This window comes from Cavia porcellus, unplaced genomic scaffold, assembly GCF_034190915.1.
Source record: "Cavia porcellus strain 051 isolate PalLab524CR breed Dunkin Hartley unplaced genomic scaffold, mCavPor4.1 scaffold_1, whole genome shotgun sequence".
In the NCBI taxonomy this organism is placed as follows: domain Eukaryota; kingdom Metazoa; phylum Chordata; class Mammalia; order Rodentia; family Caviidae; genus Cavia; species Cavia porcellus.
The window spans coordinates 210,595,054-210,606,314 of NW_026947484.1; the positions used below are offsets into that span (position 1 = coordinate 210,595,054).

The window sequence follows — 11,261 nt, forward strand, 5'->3', positions numbered from 1 at the left end:
TCCCTAGAATCTGAACACTGAACTTGACCTGGTGAATGAGGCTTATTTGCTCGCAGGGCTCAGTTTTAGTGACTTAAAACTATAACGGCCCATAATGAAAACAAGCTGGGTGAGGCAGGAGAGCCTCAGAGGTTTAAGAAGGAAAATGTCTTTTGGATCAGGTCTTAAACAGCAATCAACTCTGACCTCCCCACCTCTTTGAGAGTAGAGATGGACCCAAAGGAGGCTGCGAGACGGCTGGTGCATCCGACTGAAGGACTGGGGCTCCCCAAGAAAGGGCTACACAGAGGCCTGTGGGGAACAGCCACCCAGAGAGCCACATTCAACTGTGTCTTTAAATGGCAGCCGCGATGAGGAGACTCCCAGGAGACAGTGTGGCAGATGCCATCACCCCGCTGCCTGCTGTCTGTCAGTGTAGTTGCGTGGCCATGTGGCACCAGGATGATGGTGCAGAGTCACACATTCCTGAGATACAAACCATTGCACCCACAGTGCGCTGCAGGAACGCTGTGCCCACTGTCCAGGCTCTTCCAAAATGATGAGTCACAGCCCTTCTCCTCAAAGAAGGCTGCAGCCAAGGCCAGGGACATCTCTCCTCCATCTTCGTTCACCCAGAGAAAGGCCTGGGCTTGCAAACAACAGCATCGCAGCCCAGGCAGGAGGCCAGGCTGGGCTGTGTTGAGCCTAAAACACAGATGTAGAGGCCTCAGGTAGCTCCTGCCAAGCAGCACTGGGGTTCCACGCCCTCAACACTGTTGTGTCTGTAACACAGATACCTGGCGGTAAGTGCAGGTACACTGCTCGGCCCCGTGTCTACTCAGGCTGTGACTGCTTCCATGCTCACCCACAGGGAAAAGAGGGAAAATTACAGCATGAAAAGAAGAGCTAGCAATGGAGCTCACTTTCCTTTACTTAGTGCCTACAAACTTCAGGACTGTGTACTGCTATTGACAAGCACTGACACCTCCAAGGTCACTGCAGTGGGGAATCTGATACAGAGCAGGCTGCCCCTGAACCCTCAGCCTTGGCCACTTGGGATAGCACTTTCCTCCTCTCCCAGCTGCCAGCTGCAACCCTCCTGAATGCAGGCGGAGGAGGCAGTGGAGCTTTTTCAACTGCAGAACAAGGGTTCTTCCAAGAGGGAAGGCACAGAGACACAACCGACAGTCTCACCAAGCACCAGCTTACCTTTTTTCTACTTTCTCTACAGCTCCCCCAACCTTTTCCCCTTCTGGCCCACAGCACTATGCACACAGGGAGGTCCAAAATGTGCATCCTCAGCTACGAATGTTTACACGTAAGGTGCAAACCCCATTGAGGACACTATCCTTCCCTGCAGGGAGCTAAAAGAAAATGTACACCTGGAGAAAATACATAATGAAGCCTTCTGGGGGACCAGCGGCCCCAGTGTCTTGTGAGTACAATGGTGCTGCCTCTCTCCCCACCCTGCGGACCCCCCGCCACACCTGCTTAGCGTGCCCAGCCGTGTCCTGCATGCCCGGTTTACACACGTCAGCCTCCTCTGTCACCACAGGCTGCTGTTGCAAAGACCAAATGTAGCAGGTCTGACAGAATCAAGCAACAGGTGTTGTCCTGAGGTCCTAGAGAGCAGGAGTCCAAATCAAGGTGCTGGTAGGTTTGGTTTCTTCTGAGGGATGTAAAAGAAGGTCTTCTCCAGGCCTCTTTCTTTGCTTCTGATAGCTCCCTCTGGCTGCAGCAGTCTAACCCCAATCCTCACATGTCAGAGAATGTGTGTGTTTTATAAGGACACGGGCATACTGGATCAGGGCATCCTCTGCTCACCCATTTTAACTTGCTTATCCCTGTAACAAGTCAGTCTCCACAGAGGACAGAAAGGGACCACAAGGACAAGAGTGGCAAGCTTCAGGGTCATGAGGGCTTTGTGGCTTCTCTAAGGGCTCTCTCCTCTTCCTCTGAGTGAGATGAGAAAGCTGTAGGGTTCTGAGGAGAAGGAGGAAATGAACTGTCCTGGTTATTCTTTATACCTTAGATCCTGCTCTTATCAAACCCCAAGTTCCTGCCTACTTCCCTGTCCTGCCACCATCAACTTCTGACTCTACTTCCCGATTCTTACCTGCAGTCAACTCTTGATTCACTTTCTCTGCTTCTCACCCTTCCCCATCTACATCAGGCAGGAGCTAGCTCAGTAATGGTGAGCCTTTGAGACACAAGTGCCCAGACTGCGACCCAAAACCCACTTCTCTATCACAAAGTGCCAACGCTACGGTTAAACCTGGATTCTGAGGTTTCAATTTAGAAAAAAACAACTCATCCATTAACATCTTTTGTCTTAAAAGAAAAACACAGTCACAGAGCTTTCAATGACACGAACAACTTTTTATTGAAAGGTCAAAGTTTGCAAGTTGACGGTGGCAGGAACAGGGAAGTAGGTGTGGTTTGCACAGCTGTGATCTTTGCTGTTATGTGCATGCTGTCAATTTGTCAAAGGTTGGCTGGGGTGACTTGAGTCACATACAAAGAGAGGGGGCTCTGCATGCCCACTGTGGCATACATGTCATAGGTGTGACATCACCGATTTGGCTCCTAAATCCCACCACCCTCCATTCCTGACCTCATCTATTTCCTGGCCCTGGCCACTATTGAGGTTGACTCTGCTTACTAACACCCAGCAGTAAAATTCCTGATCCTACTTCTTGACTTCTGCCACTGTCCATCTACTCACCACTCAGCCTTCTAACTGCTGCTTACTAGCTCAGGCCTCCTGCCTCCTGCTTTTTCTTTGGTCTCCCAGATCTGGCGACCCAACTCTAAGAATCCCTACTGGAGGACTCATATTAAAAGTATACCAGACTATGTTTGCAGATCCGCTGAGTATTCTCCAAATAGCACACCCTGCAGCCACAGGACAGAGAGCTGCGTCTGGCTCTTTGTCCACCACCAAGACTCATCCAGTGACAATGTCCGGGATCAGAACTTGAGTGAGTTAGTGTAGCCATAGGTGCCCTGTGTGACAGTCCTGAAGAGATGCTTGGTTGACTGCTTCAAAGCAGCTGTAGCTACTGCTGGCCAGGCTAGGTCTCTTCCCTCCTAAGCCGGTGTTCCATGTGACCCCCAGGATTGGAAAGGTATCTAGAAACACTCTTCATAGCCCAACATACTTTCTTCATGGATCTATCCCTGAAATTGAAAACTTACTATCAGAGAGAGCCATTCTTTTTTTAAACAGATATAAGTTTTTTATTTTGCTTTTGAATTTTTGCACTTTTCCTGATTATTCTGTGTGAGGTGAAACTAAAACTGTTTAAAAGACATACACAAATCTAGTACATCAATAACCAGGATTTCATCCTTTCTGCTACAGCATTTCACAACCACAGGTGCTAGGCAGTATAACCATCACAGAAGCCAGTGTGCAGCAGAATACTGGTAAGGAAAAACAAGGCAAGGAGTCATTAGATACACAGACAGACTTGAAACCAGTCTTTGTAATGAGGCTTTGCCATTTCCAAAGTCCTAATTCTAAACGTACCACTCAAAAACAAAAACAAATCCCAAGTCTGCAACGAGTCCTGTGCTTGATTCTTCACCTGTACGAGAGAGGTGCTCTCTACTGCATGATGAGAGTCCAGGTTACCTGACTCCACACAAACACACTGAGGAGCAGACACTGTGGGGCAAATTCTGCCACCCTTATGGTCCCTCTAAGAGGCTGCTCAGTCTTCATTCCAGGCTGTCAAGTTCATCTACCCATCACCCTGTGACCTCCCTTCCATGCACTAGGCCCCTCCCCCATATCACATACTCTGTACTGGGGCAGATTGCTGGGAGTAGGCTATCTTTGCATGTTGGAAAACTTTGCAGGGCAGCTGCAGCAGCCTCCAAACAATAAGCAGAAGTTTTTAATTCCCAGTGACCTCCTCCTGATAATGTGTTTGAAATTTTCTTGGACATTACCTCAAGGCTAATAAAACCAAGGCATGCAGGACCTTGTTTACAAAGGCTGAGGCTTCCACACAGCTCTGCTTGCATGGCGGACAGTTTGCCTGCCTTCAACAGAGGAATCCAGCTTGCATTAGAGACCACGCATCCTGCTTCCCAGGTAGATGATGGCTGATGCCACACAGCGGCTCTTAACAGGGTAACCAGCCCGTGCTTCAGGAAAGCCTCCCCTGCAGGGCTTGATCAATCCAAGACTGAGGCATCTGAGGCCCTGAATATTTCCCCCTGGGGTACAGCACAAAAGCTTCTGTCACTGCATGTGCCTGCTGTCTTATAAAGTAAGTAGTTATTGCACTTCTGCTAAGAAGAAAAAGGGAGAGAGAGAGAGGGAGAGCGGGAGAAAGGAGCCAAGAGAAGAGAAAGACAGAAATGCTAATGAATGTATGGCAGGTACTGGGAGTTGTACTCAACCTCAAAAAGAACAATGGGGTGCATGTGAGGGAAAAAACCCCACACAATCATGCTTTGAATTCAGATATTAATGAGACTAACCGAAAAGGAGAATTAGGAGAAAAGCAAAAAGGAGACAAGATTTCTCAGACACTAAGCATGACAGGATTGGTGAGGGGCAGTTCCATTCTCTGTGTAAAATGTATAAAATTAATAAATAAAAAACCTTCCCTCCCTTTATCGTTCAGGGATATTTCTGCCACCAAATTGCAGGCCCTGCCAAGCTATGGACTGGAGTCCATTCAGACACTAATTGCCACATCGTCCTATTCTCTTAAAAAACTGCCATCAAGGGAAAAATTTACCAGTCTCCTGGATGCCACACTGACTTACCCCAGCCACTGCTGTGCTTTCAGGAACTTGCCAACAAAACAGTAAGTAAAAGCAAAAGGTAAAGCCGCCCAGCTGTGGCAGAATTTCAGACCTCAACACTGGTCACCCCTAGACAGCTCTCCATCCTTCTGCTCCAGGCCTTCCCAGCCAACTCTGTAGCTCTAGGGTCACTTTCAGACAGACCCAAAGAAACAAAAAAACAGTGCTCTGTCTCCTTAAGAAAATTACTGCCGAATGGCTGATTCACCATGCAGCTAAGTGACCTGTGTAGCTCATTCTGGCTAAGGGAATTATAACCATTTTAGCAATTGCAAAATGGAGTACAAAACTGGTATCTCAAAGATCATTCAGTTCTAATCCTTAACAGTGATTTAAGGAACTAAGAGAATTAGGCTCAGGAGGGTAAAATTTAGCTGATGTTTTGATCTTTAATAAAAATGGACAAAAATATTATAGAAGGGTGTTTTACTAAAAAATGATTTTTCTCCCAATAGAAGAGTTTCTTCAATTTCAAATCAGAATCCAGCTAACCATAAAGCTTAGCTTAAGTCAATTAACTTTTTGCTTTTCTTCTGTGTAAGTGGGGATGGAGCCCAGGCCTGTGCATTTCAGAAAAGCCCTCTAACACTATTCCTCAGGTCTGGCCAGGAGCGCACACGAGCTCCTGTGGGGTTTGTGTCCAGCAGAAAGAATTTTGCTGATTCGCTTCACTCCAGAATGGGTGGCAGGTGGCAGGATGGCCTTCCTTCTTCGGAGCATGTTTTCTAGATTCTTTTGGCTGAGATGCATAGTAAGAAACACCTTTTGCACATTTTTTGCGCTGAGACACCTCAACACAATAACTTTTAAAACATGTGATGCATCCTGTCTTGTCCATTTTACTCCATTCTAATTCATGCGTGTTTTCCCTGTCAGCCTTGTACTCTCACTTTCCTGACCTACCAAGCCCAACTCACAGCAGGAAAAACACGGCAGAATTATTATCTCAGCCTACAGAGATATTCTCAATCAGTTAATTAGATAAGGCTCTGAGAAAGTGACTCTAGACTGCTTCTGTCTCTGTTTGGAATCAACCTATTTATAACTAGCCAGCCAGCATGTATTATTTGTGCCTTGCATAGGTAGATTCAGATCTACCTGAAGATTTGGGGTAGCTCAGAAGACAACACTGAGTTCTAAGTCATGCACCCACAACTGGGTTTTTAAAAAAGGTTTCTTGAGCACTTAGCATGTTCCAGACACTGTGTGCAGTCTGCGGATGACAAGATGCGGGAGAGCTCCTCCCAGCCCTCAGAGCTGAGGCAACACAGGAGAGCTGACACCACGCTAAACACAGCTGCTGTAACAGAGTTGAGAGCAGGACAGACTGCTCTCCTGCAAGTGTAGGGGAAAGTTTCTGAATGGTCCAGAACTTTGGGAGGCTTCCTAAGAAAGAAGTTGGAGAACAGGCATGCAGGAAAGCAGGGAAAGAAGATAGAATGGCTCTTGTGAAAGCACTGAGGTGTGAGATACTACACAAACATCCTTCAGAAACACTGGAACAAGAAGACTTAGGAGGGGAAGGCAGGGAAAAGTAGACCAGGTTGGGCTCTACCAGCTCAGGGTGTGCTATGGTTGGTACATTGTGTCAACTTGAGCAGTTTAGAAGTTTAACTGAGAGACTCAGCAGGGAGCAGGGTTCTTTGTAAACAGGGCTGGCCTGTGTACAATATAAGGGAGGAGAAGAGGCTTGTTTTCTCCCTTTTTGTTCTGGCTACTGCCTTGAAGTGTTGCCTCTGTGCCACGTCACCCTGCCTTGGAGCCAGCTGGTTATGGACTAAAACTCCACAAACAGTGAGCTAAATAAACCTTTCCTTCCTTTGATTTGGATGTCAGGTGTTTTGTCCCAGCAACAAGAGAAAAGTAACTGAGACAAGGTGTTAGAGGATGAGGAGCCATGGAGAGTTAAAAATAAGATCACTAGCATATGTGATGCCCTGGGTGTGAGGACCAACAACAGCAAACAGCTTAGAGCAAGAGCACTTGATTTGCATTATAAATTATCGAGGAGGGTGGCTGAAGGTGAGCAAAGCTGGTACGGGAAGTAACAGACACTATGACTCGTGATAAAGTCGATCCTACAATTGTAAAGAGGCCACATCCATTCTGAAATTACTGATATGGAAAATTATCATTCAAGACGTCTTATTCTAGTAGATGGAAGAGACTACTTCCAGCTAGGAGAAAAAGAATTACGGAGTTCTGGGCCAGGATCAGGATGAAACCAGAAGATGCAATGCAGTTACTCAGAAGTTATCCCGATTGGGATTAAAGCTTTAACTAGCTCCCTCTGTGTCCCTAAAGCTCAAGACCTTAGATACTGGTGAGAATGAAGAGCCTCCAGCAGGGCTGTGGAATGTTTATACAAATTGTCTGTCACCCCTCTCACCTGGGTGATGCACACAGCTGCCTGGACAGATAGCCTAAGACATGCCTGGCATCTATGATAAATTTCCAAAAAGACAGAGTAAAAACAGCCCATATTATCATTTGAAGGCTAACCATTTCCATATTTCCTGTTGTCTGTGAATTCATCTACACACAATAAACCTGTATCAGCTAGAGCCAGCAGTACACACACCAGGTTTTGATCCAGATTTATTAATTTTTGGAAGTCCAGTAGGTCAAAGTGTTCTGATGCGCTCCCCACCCTTCTGATTTTGTGCAAAGCTGTTCCAACCAGAATTGTCTCGCTGATACCAGAGGAGAACCACAGAGAATGTCTAGACTGAACTGTTTGTTTCTCCTTCCTGCTTAGCAAAATCTGAGGCTCTCGCAGCCTGCCATCCTCTCCCCACCACACACCCCGCACCCATTGTTGTACCTGCCTTAGATTTTTCATCCATAGATAAAAACTCCCTTAGGCAAGTTCAAGCCTGTTTTTATTTTCCTGGCAACCGCCCCGCACCCCTTTCCTAAGCCAAACATCAAAATGAAAATGGTAGAACAGAGAGCCCCCTTACATATTCCTGCACTTAAGCAAAAAGACCTAAAATTCACATCATCATGTGATATTCAGTATCTGCAGATCCTTACAAAAGATTTCCAATTTCAGTTCAAAGCCATGAACTCCATATGATTGTTAATCAAGGCCAGCGTGGAGGGGAGAGTTGGAAAGGAGCAAACTTTAATACACAATAAAGGTAGCTTTTAATAGGCATTGAAAAATCCGTGATTCAGTATGACAAATTTAAATTTTTTTCATCTCTAGAGCCCACACAGAACACTTAGCATTCTGAAGCCTTCTGTCTGAGCTGGAGGCACTCTGGTGAGAATTCACAAAGCTGCCCTGCCCCTCAGGAAGCATTTCAGATAGGACAATGGTGCAGAGCACAGCACTGCCCGTGTGATAGGTGAAGAATCTGGATGAATAAAGCATATATAGACATGATCAGATTTAAAGAATGAAAGCTCAACTGTATGGATTTTTTTTTCTTCTCTTTCAGACAGAATTTTTCATTTTCTATTTTTGAAAACTTTTCCAAACAATGTGAAAACACAGCAAGAAAACCAAATAATGAAACACCGTAAGTATTTGCATGCAAAGAAACTCATGCCAACAGTTTTCCTCTGATAAAAGTCTTGGCTAGGAGGATCTTTGTAAGGTATTTTTTAATAGTCTAAATGAGGATTTGCATCTAGTTATATATTTTTCTGCCCCTTTTTCTTAGAAAAATTCTTTTTAAAATGTACTTAAATGTTCAATGTACAGTTATATGAAATTCTAAAGAAATTATAGTATTATTTGCAAATATTTGGATCTCAATGAAGGGTCTAAACGATAGCTTCACTTGTGAGAATCGTAACTAATCACATGATCAGCAATCCACAAATATTAGCTGATCACAGAGCACCTAGACTTAGCCATTTCCCCTCAAAGTGGCTAAGGCCACCCTGACCGCTATGCTCCTGAGTTCACAAATAATACTATCACCGTCATGCACTAGACAGGACCTATATTTTGATTCTGCTGACTGATGTTTAACATTTTTCCTCCTTTAAATGCTGAGTGCTTTGACATTTTACACTTCTTCCATCATAAAAGAGCATACTTCAAAATAATCAGTGTCTCTATTCCACATTTACTGAGATACAGAAATTTTATTATTCTTCCCAAGTGTGTTTACAAGACCAAATGCCTCTCTAAGGTACCTTGCAGATTTATTACTTTATTCTCTTCATCTCTGAGTTATACAGAGGTAGCCAGGGTTGTAGTAGAAAGACCCTATACTTTGTGGCTCCTCAGAGCTGGGTATCCTAAATGGTAATATCCCTGCAACAGGGGGAACTGATACGCTATAGTTGCCTTTGTAAGACTTTTTTCTTTGTATATAAGGAACAGCAGAAATAGCATTTGGTTTTCAGAACCCTGAGAGTGAAGGGGGTTCTTAAAGATAGCATGTAGGGAGGTCTGGGGATTTAGCTCAGCGGCATAAGTGCCTGCCTTGCAAGCAGGCAGTCCTGAGTTCGATCCCTGGTACCAATAAAAAGAAAAAAGACCAAAAAAAAAGCAGAAAGGTAGCATGGAGGATAGGTATTCTTGACTCCTTTTCCAAGTCTGACACCGTCTGTCCTACAGAGTTTCTTCTCTACACCCTTTCCACTCCTTTCTTTGTATCAACAGAAAACGACTATAGTCACCAACAGGAAACCATTTCTGTGCGCACTTAATGGAACACCACAGAGTGGTTTTCAGGGGAAGAGGAATCTCAACTCACTCTCATAACCCTCATCAGCCCCTCCTCAAGCCTTTCCAAAGGAGCCTTCCGGAGTGTGCTATGCTACCACTGCTGTTACGCAAATTCCCTAATCTCTATCCTCCTAGGACAATCTGAAATTAACATATAATCTAAATTAAATGGCCCCCTATAGGTAGTTATGTATGTGTTCAGCTCTACTGAAAAAAATATTTTCATTTGGTTTTGGCAATAGTTCTGAAAATGTATTTTAAAATTCCTGCAAACAAAATGGCTCCCGGTGAAAACATTTTTTAAATAAATCCCCTGTTTCTTACTTCCTACCAAGAGCCATTCCTGAATCCCTAGAGTTTAGAAATTCTCAAACCGACCACTGATCCTTAGCAATTCTCCCCCAGGTAACATGGTGTTGTCTCCCACTAGGGCTCCCCATCAGCATCCTAAAATTGTCCTCGTTTCTCTTTCTGTGAATGGTGCTTCCAATTAGGCCCTGTGAGTCCATTCACACCGTCTGTCATAGCCTCCAGTAGTAAAGATTTCTCCTGCTAGGCTTTGTCAATAGACATGATGTGCCCTCAGGGGCCAACCCAGTACACAAGAGGAAGGAGAATCAGGTGGGTATCCAGTCTGAAGACCAATCACCGGGGAGAGAAACTGTTACATGTACCCCCAGCAGGGAAAATGAAGAAAGGACAAATGACCAAGGGGGAAGAACGGTGGGAACATGTCTGACATTTATTGATTTACATTCATTCAGAAACTGTGGCAGAAGTTTCAGAAGTTTTAAATTAGTGTGTCTAGCAGCTGAAATGCTTTTGATGAGAGAAAAGAGGTAAAGGAAATCCAGGCAGCTATAGTTGGAACATTTTTATCTGATTTTTGACTATTTTATATGAATCATCCAAAGAATTTCATTGAAATTTTCCTTAAAAGTTTCTGGGCTCTGTCCCTATTGATTTATGTGGGGTAAAGTCAGAAATCTGCATTTTGACCAACACCATTGTGGTTCCAAAGGAAGTGGTCCAAGGACTACAGTTTGAACACTCACTGAAAAACAGTGAAGCATAAAACAGTTTCTGGGCTGTGGATGGGGAGCCCTCGTGCTCTAAACAGTCTCCTGGCAGACTGTGGGCAAGTTTTTCAGTCTTTAATCTTGGTTTCCTTACTAATAAAGTGAGAGTTCAATGAAATGGTCTGTAAGCATCTAATGTTGAGAATGCTCTATTTCTCTAAGTTATTTATAACCATCTTCTTTTCTAGAAGAGGCAAATAGTAATTATATTGCTGTGATTTTAAGACATATGTTTGTACAGAGATGGTACTCAATAATCAGACACGGGACCTGAGTGTTCTGTACATAGTTAGCAGTAGACCTTCTCTAGCTCCAAATCTGACTCCAGAATATTTACCTTTTTGGAGTCCTACTTTGCTGATTTTGTCTTTTTTTAAACATTGTGGGTTTTCTCTTAGGCATTTCATTCTTCAAATATATTATTTCTTCTACTCAATGAATCAGGTACACATCTAATAGAGAATTTGAGAAGTTTTGTGTGTTGGGAATAATATTTTTAATGTAAGGAACTCCACAGTTAAATATATATTTGTACTGGCCTTCACAGAAAAATTATGCATTATTTCTCAAGATTATGTTAGCAAAGCATGATGGAAGAGAAAATTTGCTGAGTGTATGCACCATGCAAAACATGCATATTGTCCCCGTGTCCCATCAATTCCTCTCAGAGCCAGGATCATCACTCATAA

At 44.3% G+C, this 11,261-nt stretch overlaps 1 protein-coding gene across 2 annotated transcripts in view; it reads left to right on the forward strand.

The window, feature by feature from the left end:
* The window catches only part of Lhcgr (luteinizing hormone/choriogonadotropin receptor), a 72,966-nt gene that overhangs the window by 49,528 nt on the left and 12,177 nt on the right, over positions 1-11,261 (forward strand). For both annotated transcript variants that reach the window (XM_003472940.5, XM_063228905.1), the window contains exons 8-10: positions 1,340-1,414; positions 4,620-4,805; positions 8,250-8,330. In XM_003472940.5, coding sequence (XP_003472988.2) covers positions 1,340-1,414; positions 4,620-4,805; positions 8,250-8,330 — 342 coding nt within the window. The remainder of the gene's footprint in view (positions 1-1,339; positions 1,415-4,619; positions 4,806-8,249; positions 8,331-11,261) is intronic.